The sequence below is a fragment of the Dicentrarchus labrax genome, unplaced genomic scaffold (genome assembly GCF_905237075.1).
Source record: "Dicentrarchus labrax unplaced genomic scaffold, dlabrax2021, whole genome shotgun sequence".
Taxonomy (NCBI): Eukaryota; Metazoa; Chordata; class Actinopteri; family Moronidae; genus Dicentrarchus; species Dicentrarchus labrax.
In genome coordinates, this window is record NW_026136707.1 from 16,030,745 (window position 1) to 16,047,389 (window position 16,645).

The 16,645-nt window shown below is 39.6% G+C and overlaps 3 protein-coding genes across 22 annotated transcripts in view; 2 read left to right on the forward strand and 1 right to left on the reverse strand.

The window, feature by feature from the left end:
* Positions 1–22: 22 nt before the first annotated feature.
* On the forward strand, positions 23–7,766 carry LOC127367759 (lipid scramblase CLPTM1L-like). Its single transcript, XM_051407885.1, has 17 exons — positions 23–894; positions 1,619–1,710; positions 1,945–2,122; positions 2,236–2,363; positions 2,842–2,920; positions 3,003–3,120; positions 3,583–3,677; positions 3,810–3,894; positions 4,056–4,156; positions 4,240–4,299; positions 4,391–4,441; positions 4,531–4,613; positions 5,231–5,265; positions 5,419–5,474; positions 5,567–5,611; positions 5,881–6,014; positions 6,352–7,766. Exons 1-17 carry the CDS (start codon positions 694–696, stop codon positions 6,416–6,418), a joined length of 1,608 nt encoding a protein of 535 aa, XP_051263845.1. The 5' UTR covers positions 23–693; the 3' UTR covers positions 6,419–7,766.
* Positions 7,767–9,843: 2,077 nt separating this feature from the next.
* On the forward strand, positions 9,844–12,874 carry LOC127367765 (lymphocyte antigen 6D). The gene is made up of 3 exons (XM_051407893.1): positions 9,844–10,022; positions 11,761–11,877; positions 12,111–12,874. The coding sequence occupies exons 1-3, from the start codon at positions 9,974–9,976 to the stop codon at positions 12,320–12,322; spliced, it is 378 nt and encodes a 125-aa protein (XP_051263853.1). The 5' UTR covers positions 9,844–9,973; the 3' UTR covers positions 12,323–12,874.
* Positions 12,875–12,888: 14 nt separating this feature from the next.
* The window catches only part of LOC127367758 (focal adhesion kinase 1), a 58,920-nt gene continuing 55,163 nt past the window's right edge, over positions 12,889–16,645 (reverse strand). For all 20 annotated transcript variants that reach the window (XM_051407873.1, XM_051407872.1, XM_051407869.1 and 17 more), the window contains 3 exons: positions 16,160–16,240; positions 15,551–15,636; positions 12,889–15,137 (listed from right to left, as the gene is read on the reverse strand). In XM_051407873.1, coding sequence (XP_051263833.1) covers positions 15,011–15,137; positions 15,551–15,636; positions 16,160–16,240 — 294 coding nt within the window. In that variant the 3' untranslated portion in view covers positions 12,889–15,010. The remainder of the gene's footprint in view (positions 15,138–15,550; positions 15,637–16,159; positions 16,241–16,645) is intronic.

The window sequence follows — 16,645 nt, forward strand, 5'->3', positions numbered from 1 at the left end:
AAAAGCATTTTTGTTATGTTTCCCTATAATAATACAACTTACATAGCTATTTCCAGGAAATTATTAGGGAATTGTGGAAGAAGTTAATCTCAACATAAAGATCTAAATGGTGTTTAAGCCCTCTCGGTTGACAGGGATACAAATTCTGATGGAGAAATACTGATCATTTGTCTATTTTGTTGGTCTATAATTTGTCTAATTTATATATAGGCCTACTGAAGGGGAAAATACTGAAGTCAGTCTAAATAATAACCTATGTTTCCCCTTTGCTAAACCCCAGTTTCCCGGAAATAATATCCATTACATGCAAAGTGGCTCTGCCCATACACAGCCAAACTCTGTATATTACCTGTGTGCTTTACAATATTTGGGACAAACACGGTGTGCTTGTATGTCTATGTATGTGTGTATGTGCGTGTATGTGTGGGCTCAGTGCTCACGGTTTCGCGAGATGTGGACAGAGGATTAGAGGATTGGTGAATCGGTGTAAGCGCAGCCGCTGGGGTGTGAGCAGCATCAGCATCTCTCCGCTGGATGCGGATCACCGGAAGGATGCTGTGACAGAGAGGAAGCGTGGGGATTGTGTTGTGTTAACGCTGTATCCCATTATAAACAACTCCGTCCTCAAAACCAGACCCCGTCCATTTTTATTTTATTTTGTTGTTATTTTTTGTTTCGCTATTGATTGCTGCCATGTTCCCATCGTGTTGTTCTAAGACCGCGGACAGCGGCGCTAAACGGAGCTCCATCGCTAAGCTGCTGCTCGGGGTCTTTGTGGTTTATATGCTCCACACCGTCTGGCTGCTGTGCGGCTTCCTCAACACCAAACCCTGCGATGGAGGGAGAGGGGAGCACTGCATCGCCTCCTACCTGACAGCGAGACCCAGACTACAGGTTAGCGCAGGCCTTTGTGTCTTATTTCTTAGTCCTCATGGCAGACAGACAAACTGGGGAAACCGAGACTCTGTGGGATCCAGCTCAAGTAAACAGGCCTGTATATGTAGTTGACAATAACTAAACAGACTCTGCCATTTCCTCGTGTTATTAGCCAGTAGTCCTCAGTATTAAACCTTTGGCAAACCACATGCTGTCTGCAAGGCAGTTAGTCTAGTAAAATAATGCATTTAGCTTTTCTCTATTATTTATTTATTTATTTTTTAGATTAAATTTTGTTTCATGTTAATTTATTTGAGTATTTGTAACATTTCAACAGTTTAGCTTTGTCTGTGGATGTTTCACAGATTGAGATAAGACTTTATTGATCCCACACTGGGGACATTATCTATCGAGTATATGTGATATATGAACAGACCCTAACCAAGATGTTTTTTATTCCCAAACCTAACCAGCCACAGCTGTAAAAATGATAATTGTCAGGTAGCTAGTTCAGCCTCAGAAAGTGTAGTTTGAGGTCAGTTCAATCATTAAAATAAACACAATGTAGGCTACATATTTTTGGAACCTGCGCAGGTCTTTCTGTTTTGTTCTCAAATTTCCTTTCAGCTGTTTCTGTTTGCATCTCATTTTAGAACTGGAGTCAAAGCTTTTGAAAAAAAAAAAAAAAAAAATGGGAATACTGCTTTGAATCTATTTTCTTCTTCTGTCTTGCTTCAACCAGCTGAGTGTCTTCACCTGCCTTGTGCCAGACAACAGCCAACTCCACCTGGCTGTGAAGATAGACCCATTTGACCCTCACTCTACATTTGAAAGGTGGGTGTGACACGCTGGTACATCATGCAGATTTTAATCAGACAAGACTTCCTCCTCATCACCATTAGAGGAGTGTGCATCTCTCACACTGTAGGTTTGCTAATGCTAGAATACAAACAGCACCATGGTGAGCATCATTCATTAAGAGCAAAGAAGCAGATTTGTAAATGAGGCTTGTTGTCTTAACTGACTCTCTCTCTCTCTCTCTCTCTCTCTCTCTCTCTCTTTCTATAGGCATGTGAATGTCTCTCTGCCACAGGAGACTCGAGCTAATGGCACATTGTATGCAGTCGTATATGTTCACAAAGCTGGTGTGTCACCTCTGGAGGACAGCAGAGAAGTCCACTACGCAGCTCAGCTCACCACCTACATCGTTCCCACACACGCTGAGGGGCAGAGAGACAAGCAGAAGGTAAAATTCAATATCTGCCATAGTCCTATCATATTTCTGCCACCGTGTCACCTTTACAGTAGTGCAGAAATATGGCCCCTGCTGCAAATGAGTTATTTTTGTGTCTCCATCAGAGGCCCAGTCCCAGATCAGAGAATCCTGTATCCCACTGGAGACCACACCTGTCAATCACTATGATGTCAGAGGACTTCACCTTCAACAAGGCGGGGCTTCCTAGTGATGTGCGGCGCTACATGAGAGTGTAAGTCACAGGAAGCTTTGGAGGTCAAAGCCGGGTGATCACTCAGAGAGCTGCTGACTTCGGCTTTATTGCTGCTACCCATCAGCACGCTCCGGTGCTACAGTGGCTGTTTGTGAGAAAAGCCAACACACGCTCACATTCTGTTCTGCTTTAACACATATGTTTTATCTGTATACCCGGTAGCATATATCCTGTATATATCAGACTATATCTGTAATCTTTAGAGGCAAAAACAAAGTCAGGAAACATTTTTTTGTGTGTTTATGTACTTTGTGTTCCCTTTGTGTGGTAACCACTGGTATATATATATTGTTCTTCACAAACTACACACTTCTATGACAATAAATAGTTAAGAACATGTGCTGTAAAATGAATCTAGATCTTAACATAATAGTTGTTCTTGTTGTTCTCCTTGCAACTCCACTGGGCTGTAAAGTAAAATATTTAAATGAACCTTTCTTCCTGTCTCTCTTTGTAGCTCTCAGGATGGCCAACAGATGATCTACCTCCCTCTGCTGCTGGTTAATGAGCTCAGCTTCAGAGTCAGAGACCTCGTGGTAGGACGATTTACACACTTGACTAATAAATACTGGGGTTTGTATGAAATGACCTTGCATATATGTATTTATACATCCGTAGGAGATCAGCAGCAGCACTGCCCAGCTCCCTCTGACAGTGTCCTATGAGGGAATCTCTTTAAGGGGATTCAGGTTCTGGGTGCATCTACAGGATGTTGTTTATTCCCTGCGACAGTTTGGTGAGCTAATAACAGGCAGGATGTGGTCTCCAGTTTTGGTGTATTCAGAAGTCTATTTAATAGTTCTGAGGACAAATTATAACTATGTTTCTATTGTTATAAAACCTAATTATGTTTGAGGAGTTGTGTAGCAACACATTATTTAGCAACACTGCATTATATTGAATATATATGAATTTTTACTTCATTATGTGATAACACCTGCATTTTATAACAATCAGCTCATTTAGTAATAAACAGCCTGGACCCAATATGTAATACATTTTCCCACATGATGTGGTAGTTATTACAAAATTGCAGTTATTTTTATGAACTGCATTTTGAATTAGATAACCTTTGAATGAATTAACCCTAACCACAGGTCATAGGAGTCTAATTTATTATTTAAGTTAACTTTTCTTATCCTACAGTCAGGAGAACCAAACTAATTCCTCTGATCTTGCATTGTGTTTTGATATATAGGCTTCACAGAGGAGAACATAGATGAGATTAAAGAGACGTTGGTGGACTCCAACCTCTACCTGTTAGTGCTGACTGCACTCATCACAGCTCTACAAGTAAGATCACACAATGTCACAAAAAACACAAGAAGCCATCTCATTAAATTATGAATTATCTGATAAATCCCAGTCTCTCTATATGTAGCATAGTGTCATGAGGGAATATAATTCTCCTCATGTTATCTACAGCTCATCTGTGAATTCTTGGCTCTTAAAAATGACTTCAGCTCGTGGAGAAAAAAGAAGAGCATGGCAGGAATGTCCAGGAAGTCTGGTGAGAAAATCATCAAATTATACAAGCTTTATTTTTGAAACTAGATTGCAATACTAGAGGCTTTGTTGCACAGGGCTTACCAGAAAAGATAAACAACATTCAATTATAGTTTGGCTGTAAAGTAAGACTAACTGTTCCTCCCGTCTCCGCCCTCTCTGTAGTTCTGTGGCGTAGTCTCAGTACTTTGCTGATTTTCCTCCATCTGCTAGAGGAGACCAGCCTACTGGTGCTGCTTCCTGTTGGACTGGGAGCGTGTGTAGAGGTATTTGGTATAATCCGTCTCTTCCAACAGAAAGTGTCAAAGATCAAAACAGATGAACCAAAACTAACCTCTTATCCCGGCAGGTGTGGAAAGTGTTCAAAGTGTTTAACATCCAGCTGCAGTGGAAAAGCTCCAGACTCTATGTGAGTGTGCTGCCATTTAGCCATCCACTCTGTAGTTTTAACATGTGTAGAGTGATATATTGTTTGACAAGACTGCCTCCTTATTATGTAGGTAAAAAAGCTGGACGAAGAAGAAAGAAAGACAGTGGAATACGATACACAGGTATTAGTATGGTTCCACCTTTTTCTTGTCTGTTAGAACATCGGATTTTATATTCTGACGTCATATTTTGTCTGTCGTTTTCTCTCCAGGCGTCCAGATACTTGTCCTACTTGGTCTATCCTCTGTGTATCAGCGGAGCTATTTTTTCACTGGCCTATTTGCGCCAAAAGAGGTGAGCTGATCACTGTATTAAATTTTCCTGCTCTGCCACACAGTTTAAAAATCCAGTGTGTAACGTTTAGGAGGATCTAAAGGCATAAATGGCATATAACATTCATAGGCTTTCATTAGTGTTTAATCACCTGAAAATAAGAATTGTTGTGTTTTTGTAACCTTAGTTTGAGACGTTATTATCTGCAGACACTGCGGGTCGCCTTCCATGGAGGCCGCCATTTTCTGCAGTAACCAGAAACTAGATTAGGCCATTTTGTACGTTTCGTGGCCGTAGTAGTTTCAGTCTGTAATTACGCTGCTAGAATCCAGTTAATCCTCCACACTGGATCTTTAAAAGTTTCACGCTCATGTGTGCAGTCTACTTGTAACATTTCAATACAAACTCTTTCCTGGTTACATCTCGGTTCCTCTCCACCTGCTGTACTGAAGTGTTTTAAGCAGTCAGATTCAAATCAGACCTGAATGTTTCTTGAATAAAAGTAAGATGTTTTTGGTTTTAAAATGGTTTCTAATATAATTGTTATAATGCACGGACCAAGCAGCTTCTACACATATATTAAAAATATACACCTCATTATTAGATTAACATTAAATTGCATTCAATGTTTTTGACAGTTACTATTCCTGGTTGATCAACAGCCTGGTGACCGGTGAGTCGACTTACATCCATTTATACCAGTGAAACAAGTTCATCTATGTGATCCATCAGTTCATTTATTATGTTTTTCAATGTAATTGATTGAATTCTATTCAGTTTTTCTTATTACATTAAGTCAATGACACCTTAACTCTCTTCCTCTCAGGAGTGTATGCCTTTGGCTTCCTGTCTATGGCCCCACAGCTCTTCATCAACCACAAGGTCTGTCCTGCAACTAATGAAAATAATCAAAATATTGTAAATGACTATGAACTGTTCCTGACTCTCCGTCTTTGTGTTTCTCTCTGGATCAGCTGAAGTCTGTGAGCCACCTGCAGGGGACAGTGTTGATGTACAGAGTGAGTGTGAAAATGTTTCTCTGGCTCATTCACAAATAGTAACATACTTTATGCAGCCAAAAGCAGATTAGCTTTGTGTTTTGGTTCTCGAACATTTTAAATGGTTGGAATATAGAAATTAAATATAATATTACTAATATTAGGTATGTTTTCATTAGTGTATAATCACCTGAATATAGACTGAATATAGTTTTTAATTAAACTCCAAACAAGATGTTTCTAGTTGATGAGTTCATTATTCTCTCTTTCCTCCTTCCTCTCCCCACCAGGGAGTGAACACGCTGATCTCAGATCTGTGCTCTTGTGCCTCCCTTTTCTCCTCTTCTGGATCCTTCTCCTCCTCACATCAACTTTCCTGCTTCAGAGACGAGCTCCTCTTCTTCCTCTACCTCTACCAACGAAGGTAGGACACTCCACGCACGCACGCACGCACGCACGCACGCACGCACCCGCACGCACGCACCCACACACACACACACACACACACACACACACACACACACACACACACACAGTACTACGAAACATTTACATAGAACATGCAAACACTGAAAAGTCTCCCTGACAAAATACCCAAACACTACAAAACACATGCTGGAATTTAGACACACTGAATCTTGGTAGCAGACTTCACTTGTGTGAAGGTTTCTTTTACTTTCTCATGTTCGAATATACGGGATATCAAGATGTTTGGGAACTAATAACAATACAATCCTGCTTTCATCTCTTATCTCTACCAGACGCTACGCTCCCAAGGCCAGGAGGCGAGAGTCTGGGACCCACAGCAAGAAACTAAAGACTCAATGAGGAGAATTCTTCTCCTTCCTTTTTCTGAAATGAATACACAAACACACAAAAACTCATCTTTGAAACACGGCTGAAGTTGTAAAACGGACACTCAGGCAGGACACTTGGCCAGGTGTGCCATAGCAACTTCAAACTTATCCAAGATGAGCTGTTCTGCTTCTGACTCTTCACTGCTGTACACTGACGGTGCTGCTGTTTGCTGCTCGGCATCAGTGAAGCTTCCCCTTTACTGCTACCATGACTGAACTCATTCCCATACAGACACTCTCTGCTTCACATATTATGCTGGCCTGCCTTTCAAGAAGAATATCAACAGTATTGTTCCACCATCGTAACGTGTATTTGCTTGATTCTGCTTTTTATGCACACATAAGGGGGTTATGTATTCAGACCGGGGTCATAAGCTTGAACCATGATTCTCCTTTAAAATTGACTTTAATATTTTAATGAAGCTGGTGCCGCCCCTAAATACAGGCATAAAATGACTGATAAAATAATTTAGAAAAAAAAAAGTGAAGTGAAGCTATATGAAGATTTATGTTTATATAAACTGAAATATTTAAACCAAGACAACACAATTTGTAAGGTTGCACAATTACTTAACGCAACATATTTTGTTTCTTTTGAAACGTTATGATCCTGGCTAGAGTTTAAAATACATTTCTGTGGTTTTAACATTGCATAGCTTTGCAACACAAGTGTGTAATGATAGACAGACAGGGGGGTCCCGCAGGGTTGCAGTTAAGCAACATGGCCTCAGACAGCAATGAGAAGATCAGACCAGCAACATGAAGCACTTTTACTCTTCATTTAGTTTGATCTACCTGATGTGTAGATTTGATGTTAGTCTTGTATGTCTAAAATGTCATTACATAAAGTCTGTTTTGTCTTCCTTAATGTTCCATCACATATTACATACAGTCTCTACTGTATTATTTAAAAAAATTCTTACTTTGAAATGTTATATAACATATAAAAAGAGATTGCACTACTGCCAGCAAGTTGACCACTTATCGCTAATATCCTTACAGCATGTGTCTATGAAATCCCTGCAATGCATTAGGACTTAGAACAGCTGCTCAGTCTGTTTCCTTTCATTCTGCACACAAATGCATCACATAATATGAAGAAACATTTATCTACTGTAAATGAATTCTCCAAATTTTATCCAGCTGTTTATTATGATTGTTTTACACTGATCTCTGCACTAATTTCCGCTTTTTTGCTGACGGAACTGCTTGAAGCTGGAGAATAATTTACAAAATTCTAATTAGTTTTTTTATTATTTTATTGCATTGTGCTTGTTTTTTTAATAATATGGAATAAAGGTTTATGCAAATCACTTCAATCAGCTACTGTGTGTGTGGGTTGATGTGCGTGTGTGTATGTGTGTGTGTGTGTGTGTGTGCCAGTATGCCTATCAACACGTGCAATCAGGAGACAACACAGACAGCAGACTGGTAATCATGGCAACTGCTTGACTGGTTTGTGTTAAGGAAGTTTCATATTTCCCTCACATGCATTGTGTGTGTTTGTTTTTATTGTCTTAATATTCAAGGAGTGAATAAATATCCTCACTGTGTCTCATTAAGGTTCAGGTTTGGCATCAGGAAATATAGGTAAATTGAAAGAGAATCCAAAAAACAAAAACCACTTGTTGCATGTGAGCTGCAGTGGGTGTGTACTAGGTGTGTGAGTGTTGGGTGTGTACTGGTGCATTCCTGTGTTAGCACTGGACAGATGTGATGTGGCAGATAGAGGGTGACGTACATTTTACTGTCTTCAAATTATAAATATTTTTAAAAAATCAACATATTCATCCAGTGAGAAAAAACCTTTGTTTCATAAAATCTGTTGTTTTTATTTACAGTAAGTGGGATCACAGTGGTGTTCAGTGTTAGTCAGGGATAGTGCGATGTTGTTGGTCAGGTCAGGTAAGTTTTTGTCTTGTCTAGCAAGACCTCATTCATGCAGTGCTTTAGTGTTTTCAGGCGCCAGTGGAAGAGCAAAATTAGTCTGTAATTTAGTTTGAGGGATGTGGCTGCAAATCATTTGGGAAGATAATGTCTACTTTTTAACCTTCAATCATTTTTTGGGCCACTTGGGGGCAGCAGAAACAAGCTATGAACACAACATTGACATATCAACACCCTTTAATTTGATAAGTGAACTGGTTAGCAAACAGTTGCATATTTATAGTGCCTGTAGTTACAGAGCGGCTTTAGCATTCCAATAATAAAGTCCAATATTAACCCTCCTTTTAGCTCTTTTTGGTTTCAACTACTGAGGGAAATGTCTTGCTGTTTAGCTGCTAGATGTTTCTAACAACTAAAAATACAACCTTTGAACATAACCACTATCAACAGTCAGTGTAGCTTGCTTCATGTGTTTGGATAAGAACTGCGTTTTTTTGAAAAACAATATAATATATAATATATAATATATAATGTTGCTTAATTAACGCTTAACAAGTGTTTAGACAGCTTAAAAAATAACTTTAGAGGAGGGATAAGATAAGTTTTAAGGATGTGAACAAAACCAAGTTACATTAATGGAAGTACCAGGCGTGTGTTTATTTTTGTGCTCACAAAGATAATATTTGTTCAACTTTGTTAGAATCATGAAGGTTTCACTTTCTTTTAGCAACTGCTGTAGTGAGTGCTGATTTCTCTAACAGGAAAGTGAGGAAAGAGCTGAATGAGAGGTTGCCTCGAGTTACAGAAGCTAGTGGAACAGAGATTAACCCGGATGTTAGGCCATGACTTTGGCGCTCTATGAGAGAGGAGAGAGCGAACCAAAACAGTAAAGTTGAGGCTAAACGGTTAAACAATGAGCTAAAACTTGCTATAAAGCCCTGTAAAACAGAAGGGACCTGCATATATTGCTTTAATGTCTACACTTGCCCCCTGAGGCAAATTATGATTTGTGTTTGTGGGCTATATAAATAAAATTTTACTTGACTTGACTGTAATCCTGTTTAATCTTGTTGATTAATAATTAATAATAATAATTAATTTAAGTAATTTCCCCCTGAGATTATTAAAGTATTTCTGATTCTGATTCTGATTCTGATTATTATAATTGGTCACAAATGGGAGTTCCCTCTCGACTAAAGAAAAGAAAGCCAACAACACTGTGTCCTGCAGCACAGGTTAAACTGAACATACTCGAGTCATAGAGTCATGACATAACACAGCCTGCAGAGACACAGACTGTGTTTCAGTTAGTGGCTGTTTTAACTCCATACGCCACCCTGTGTCTGTGATTGACAGCAGATAAATAAAAAGACAAGTATCAGTGAAACCACAGCAAGATCTAAGAATGTCCTGCACACTGCAAAACAAAAAAAATTGTGAGATGCTTTCAGTGTCATACCATGATGGTGGATGATGTGGGTGGAACTGCTGTGATCAAGTGCTCCTGTAAAACAAACAATAGAAACCACACACATACACACATACACACATATACACACATACATACACAGAGCATGACACACCAGGTTTGGCAGCAGACAGCGCAGGTTCAGGACGTGAACAGACGCTGACTCCTGTTATGAAGATGCTGCTCGGCCTCATCCTCCTCTCCCTCTTCGTCTCTCCAGGTATGTAAAGTTAACTTCAGACCCTTCAAACAATAGGCCTTTTTTTTTTTAGGGGCAAACTCACTTGTGAGTTTTATACACGGGCAGGGTAAGAGTCAGGACATCAGGGGTTTACCTGAGTACATGATTGAATAAATCTAATAGGGGATCCAGGGAGGTCATCAGTTGCTAGAGACATTCGAAAGAGACTAAAATCACCTATGAGTGCTCCCTCCTGTCTGTTTTAGCTGCAATCAAAGATACATCATGCTTTAGAATGGCAAACATGAGGTTAGTTGAACTGACTAAAGTTAAAAGTTAAATATCAGGTGCTTCTAGAGCTGTTTCTTAAATTTCTTAGATGCCTAAAGCTGAAAGTTTGAACAAAATTACAACTCTTTCATATCACTCCCAATTGTTCTTGAACATATACAGACCTGCTTTTGATTGTACGGAACAGTTGATACATAATAGTGAATGAACACAATATGACAGATTTATCCAAAATAATCAAGGAATGAACAAAAACCGAGAGGGTTTTTGTTATCAGGGTGGCTGTGTTGTTATCAATGCATATTTTGTGATCTTGCTTTATCTTGGTTAATACTTGTGTCAGTGGCTTAGGCATGTTTTTAAGACCTCCAATGTCCTTACTATTTGTTTCAGTGGCTCCAGAGTGAACGCAGTCATACTGGAAAGGTGTAACTAACATGTTTAATAGAGGATTTGTAACTTTAGGCACAGCAGAAATAAGAAAAGTTTTAAAGATATCCCTGTCCGTCTAATTTCTACCTTTGAGGTTCTTCCTTTGGGCCTTCAGTGTTTGTTATTTTGTTCTACTTGGGTTACTCTACACCTAATTAATCCCAGTATGATTAATAAATAAATAAAGAATAAATAAATGTTGGTTGGCACGTGTTTACCGTAATGCATCAGTCCGATGACATAAGAGAACAGAACAATAATCTTTGACTGGGAGGAATAGAATGCAGCCTCAATGCAGTGCTCCTTGTAATTAAAGAAGCAAGCCTGACAAGTTTTAACAATGCTGTCTTTGGGAGTAGCTGTCTTTCTATTTTAAGGGATTTCTGATGTGACATTGTAGTTTATCATAAAGGTTTCTCTACTCTACTCTATCATTTATAATAACTAGTCAGTCAGACTGAAAATATCTAATAAGCTCAGTCTGCTGAGGTTCATTTTAATTCTAGGCTTTGGTTTCAGTGCAGGAGCAGACAATCAGGTGCCTGATCATGATTCTTAATGCTTGCACTGTTAGATAAGGAACAACCGTCATTCTCAGAAATATGTGAGTTCCCGTCATAAATACAGCAAAAACTACCAGATCTCATTCCAGTCAAGTCAATTATACTTATTCGTTATGACTTTCAATAGCAATTCTAAAAATAATATGCTCAATACTCAACTTTTAACTCTCCTAACTTCTTTAAGATTCAAAATATAAATCTGACCTAAATCAAGTGGCTGAGTGAATAAATAACTTTATTTAAACAAATTAGGTTTTTCCCCAAACCGTCAGTAACACAACCAAACCATTGGCTCAATATTAAAATGTCAAAAACATCAAAATACTGGTGTAATATATATTATATAATATTGTTTCTCTTGACTGAGGCCTCTCAACAAGACCCTGTGTGGGTTTTTTTTTCACTTAACTTTTATCAACAAACTGGATTTCTTATTTTATCTAACTTCATCAATCATGTGTCTGTTTTTACCTTGTTCCTCGTGCCTGCAGTGTGGTCACTGGAGTGCTACGTTTGCACCTCTTCTGCCACCAATGAAGAATGCAACAATAACACCCAAGAGTGTCAAGCACTACTGGACACCTGCATGACCGTCATCGACACTTTCGGTAACAAGGAAAACATAATATCAGATCTCTGGTTGAGAATGTAAAGAACTGCAGATTTTCAGGATCCAGTATGAAATGTATTATTGAATCTGAACATGTCTCTGATGTTCCTTGATGATAGAGGCAATTTTAATGAAGGCTTGTCCAAATTCAGTTCACTGAAACATCCTGCTGTGTGTGTGTGTGTGTGTGTGTGTGTGTGTGTGTGTGTGTGTGTGTGTGTGTGTATCCAGGCACTTCAAAAGCCATAACGAAGCAGTGTGCCAGCAAAGCCACATGTAACGGAGCTGCCTCGACCGCCTCAGTGGACTCAAACGGAAACGGAAACACGGTCAACTGCTGCAACAGCTTTAACTTGTGTAACTTCAGTGGAGCTGAGTCCGTTCACGTACATACAACACTGCTGCTTTTGGCTGTAGGTGTGTTATTACTGCTGTCACACTAAGGTCAGTGCGATCAACCAGTGCCGTCAAAAGCTAAATGACACTGCTGCTGTGTTTAGAACAATGTAGGGATGATGAACATAATGCTTCATGTAAAGACTGTTAAACTTATTTAGTTGGAGATGTTTTAAATGTGACTGTTGTATGTAAATGCTGATTTTATGTGAAATTATGGTTTTGACACTGAATTTCTCAGCGTTCTAACACTTATATTTCCATTGAAATCTTAGGGATGTGAATACCATGCTTAACAATCAAATTCATGCCGTACCGTGGTTGTAGTCTAATGAATGGGTACAAAATAAAGCCTACAACCACTTTAGAGGGTCATAATAGATACAGCAGTATGAGTTGGCTCTATTCATTAGATCCTTCCCCTGCTGACACAATCATGGGAATGACCAAAATCACTTTCTCATTTTTGGCTTTAAGACTTCAAATCATTTATATTCCAAACACAATATTAAGACTTTGGAACCAGGACAACTTAAAGATACTGGACATATGAAACCTGAAATGTGTGCTTTAAAATAAATCTCTGTCATGGATAAGAATGTGGACAGTCTGATTTCCATTTCGACATTGTTTTATTTCATTGTTTTTTTCCCCTCCTATTTGACACGATGGCGGATTTAGCCCAGAAGACAAAATAAAAACCAGTGTTTACTAGTACGAGTTCTGTACAATTCACCAGTGATACACACCAGTATAGCTTACAATATACCAACATGAGCAGATTTACGCAACAACAAGGAGATAAAATAGATTGTTTTTTTGTTTGTTTTTTTTTTACATTTTTTATCCCTATAAAGCCCAGATATCTGATAATGTCATTGCTGAGTAAACATGGAAATCCAATCTGGGTAACATAGGGCTAAAAAAGATATGATTTTTTTTTTGGTGCTGTGCAAATATGCTCTTCTCCATACCAGTATATCATGCTATACCAGTACAGTCACCAGTATATTTCATATAGCAGTATGTCATACTCCACGTGGGGTCAATATTAACAAAGACACATGTGATCTGCTGTATTTTCAGTTCAGTGTTTTGTGTCAACAAGACAAGTTCCAGTCGTGTGGCTCCACATTACATGTGTGTTCGTTTGCCGGTTGTTAGGAGGGACATATTTAAAGAGTTACACCTGACAGAAACTGGGACTAAAAGCACAAAGGTTCCAGTTGTGAGGTTTGTTTGTGTCCTCGGGTAAATTCACTTTGTGACACTGGTGGGTGAGGGGACACTAAAAAGGTGTGAGCAGTCTTATATGAGCAACAACTGAACGTTATTGGGGCTGTGGGTGAGAAAAAAGAGGAGACAGAAATAGGTTAAGTCAAGCTCAGTGATCAGTCTGAGACATGATGCCCTCCTCTGCCTCCTGGATAAAGAGGGAGAATCCCCAGAATCTACCTTTTTTTTCCATTTATGCTCATCAGAGTCAATGCTGGGATTGAATATCAGTATTGAGGAAGAAGAGTGTGACTGCAGTAAACAACACAAAAAACATGGAGCCAGCAGATGAAGAGAGTAGACTAAACTGAGTGCGAGTAGGGAGTTTCCTGTCTGCGGCGTTTCACCCAGACAGAGTTGGATTCTTCACATTTGGAGTCTTTAAAACCTGCTCAGGGGGAGCTGAGGAAGACTTCAGGAAGGAGAGAGGGAAAGTGAGAACTAAAGGAAAGAAAAGTGAGTGAAATAGAGAGCAGAGAGGACAATAGTGTGTTCTATCTTCAGGCAGTAGACTGGCGCTAGACTGTCCTCAAGTTTTTATACGCTCTTCCCTTCTCTCCCTCCGTCTCCTCCTCTGCAATTTCTGAGTCTATAAATAAAACCTGGTGAGACGAAGGGAAGACGGGAATCGATAGAAGAGAGAAGCGGGAGGAGCAAGGGAGGGGTGGGAGGCTGCTTCTCCGAACCAAACCGAGACCGTCTTTGCTGTTGAATTTCTTCGTTGAAGCGTCCTCTCAAAGCACCGCAGCTGAATAGAAAACATCTGGTTTGATTTGCCCAGTCACTAGAATCCATGGTGGTGTGGAGTTATGTCAACGGAGGAGCAGGTTCACATCCAGGGGTCAAAAACATGTGATATCAACAAATGTACCAACATGGCTGCTGGCTGACGTCTGAGTCCGTTCCCACCGTTGAGTTTCATGCAGATATGTTGCAGATCAAACGCAGACCGATCAAGTTCTGATGGCTTTGCGCGAGAGTTGTATTCTACCAGGACTAATCAACTCGATGTCGACAGTTCCACACCCGATCGCTCCCATGATAGTGATTCAGGTCCGGACCCATAGTCACCCACAGTCATCTTCCTCTTCACTTTTCCTCCCCTCCTCATTATATTCCAGTCCAAAGAGGGTGAAGCTGCCAAGTCCCTGATTCAGGAAGTGTTTTTGCTCTGTTCTTGTATTAAGAAAGTCACAGTGGTGGAGAGTTTTATCCCAGATGAATGGACTACCGCAGTTTACACAGGATTCAACATCTAACAATTCTTCACGGACTGTTGTCTAAGTATCAGAGCCATTGTTTCCTTTGATGTAAAGCGGTCAGCTCCAACAACTCTCACATATCATGATTGACGTCATTAATCCAGGAGTCTTTAGTTCTCCACTACTAACAGTAACCATAGTGACACTGTCTCTCAAATAGCAGACCAGCTCCTGTTGGTCAGCTCAACTGACGTGGGGTTAGTGTGGGCGGGAGTGGGCCATCATCTTGAGCCGTGATTGGTCGATGACATCCAGCAGGTTCTTAGCATCGACTGCAAGAGCGTGAGCCGCTGTCAACATCTGCTTCTTATAGTCCTGCTGGAGACTAGCAACATATACACACATACATTACTTACACAGATTGGTGAAAGCGGGTAGATGAATGAGTGAGTACCACAATGCGACCACTATTTGTTCAGTTTTAAAATACTGACTTTGCCGGCCTTTTGTAAAGCAATCAAAAATCTGATAAAGACAGCTCATGTCATTTGGTGAAAATGTTACCCTGTGTTACTGTTTTGACATTTTTCTAGACATTGACTAAACATTATTTCTGAGTATTTAACTGTATTTATTAGTGTCCCTAAATGAAATAATAATGATCCCTGTGGTTGATTGCATCCACTGTATAAATACAATAAACTGTAATAAAATATTAATCAGCTAGACCATCTATTACATATAAATTTCATGATGTCTTCCAACATATTCTTCATACATTGTAATGTTTGAACCTACCTGGTCATTACATATTGTTGGGCTAACTTCATCTTCCCAATCAGCTCTGCCAAGTCAGAGTTCAGAAGTTTCTGAGCCATCTCGATCTGTTAAAAAAAACAACAACAGAGCATTTTATATATCCATCTGATACCAATCAATACTAGAGCAAATGAGTGATTTTAAACCCTTTAGCAACATTTAATCATAAGAGATGATAAGTGATTCCACGCTTCCACGTGTGTGTGTGTGTGTGTGTGTGTGTGTGTGTGTGTGTGTGTGTGTGTGTGTGTGTGTGTGTGTGTGTGTGTGTGTGTGTGTGTGTGTGTGTGTACACCGATCATCCATAAGATTATGACCACCTGGGTACCGGTTCACAGTTTTTCCTTGCTTGGACCACTTTTGATGGTACTGACCACTGCAGACCGGGAACACCCCACAAGAGCTGCAGTTTTGGAGATGCTCTGACCCAGTCGTCAAGCCATCAAAATTTTTCACCTGCTGCCTGATATATCCCACCCACTGAGAGGTACCATGATAACCAGATAATCAGTGTTACTCGTTTCATCTGTCAGTGCTCACAATGTTAGGGCTGATCGGTGTGTGTGTTTAGTGCAAGTGTGTTTTTACCTCTCTGTGTGTACTGGCTGGAAGTTGTGGTAGAGTCTCATCCACTGTGGCCAATAACGTCCTCAATGCCAGACCCACATCCTGAAACACACAAATACAGAACCTTTCTGCTCAGACTAGATTCAAAATTATACAAAACAGAAATAAAATTAGGAAATGAATTCAATTCATTAATAAAAACATCAGCTTTAGATCAGAATAGATTTAAATAATATTTCCTACACCGATTAATATAACCAGCGTGGAGGAAATTAACTAAATTCCCACAATTAAATTCATCATGTAGTGAGGCTAAGAGGTCAGTTCTGTAGAGCCTGCTTAACAGAGGAATCACAAGTTTTGAGTAAATTCAGCCCTCTGAAGAGGATAGAGCAGTGTCATTTTCAATAAAACAGGGTCAATGACAGAATACATAAAACTGTATAAACAGAACAGCACTAATGTCTGATTTCAAATTTTAAGGTCAAGGTTTTCAGCTCAAGAGAG

Bases quoted from the DNA above. Each gene is read 5' to 3' on its own strand.
- LOC127367759 (XM_051407885.1), top strand. From the start codon at position 694: ATGTTCCCATCGTGTTGTTCTAAGACCGCGGACAGCGGCGCTAAACGG. The intron at 3,678-3,809 runs GTAAGATCACAC...TGTTATCTACAG, and splicing joins CACTCATCACAGCTCTACAA to CTCATCTGTGAATTCTTGGC. The intron at 4,614-5,230 runs GTGAGCTGATCA...TGTTTTTGACAG, and splicing joins GCCTATTTGCGCCAAAAGAG to TTACTATTCCTGGTTGATCA.
- LOC127367765 (XM_051407893.1), top strand. From the start codon at position 9,974: ATGAAGATGCTGCTCGGCCTCATCCTCCTCTCCCTCTTCGTCTCTCCA. The intron at 10,023-11,760 runs GTATGTAAAGTT...TCGTGCCTGCAG, and splicing joins CTCCCTCTTCGTCTCTCCAG to TGTGGTCACTGGAGTGCTAC. The intron at 11,878-12,110 runs GTAACAAGGAAA...GTGTGTATCCAG, and splicing joins GACCGTCATCGACACTTTCG to GCACTTCAAAAGCCATAACG.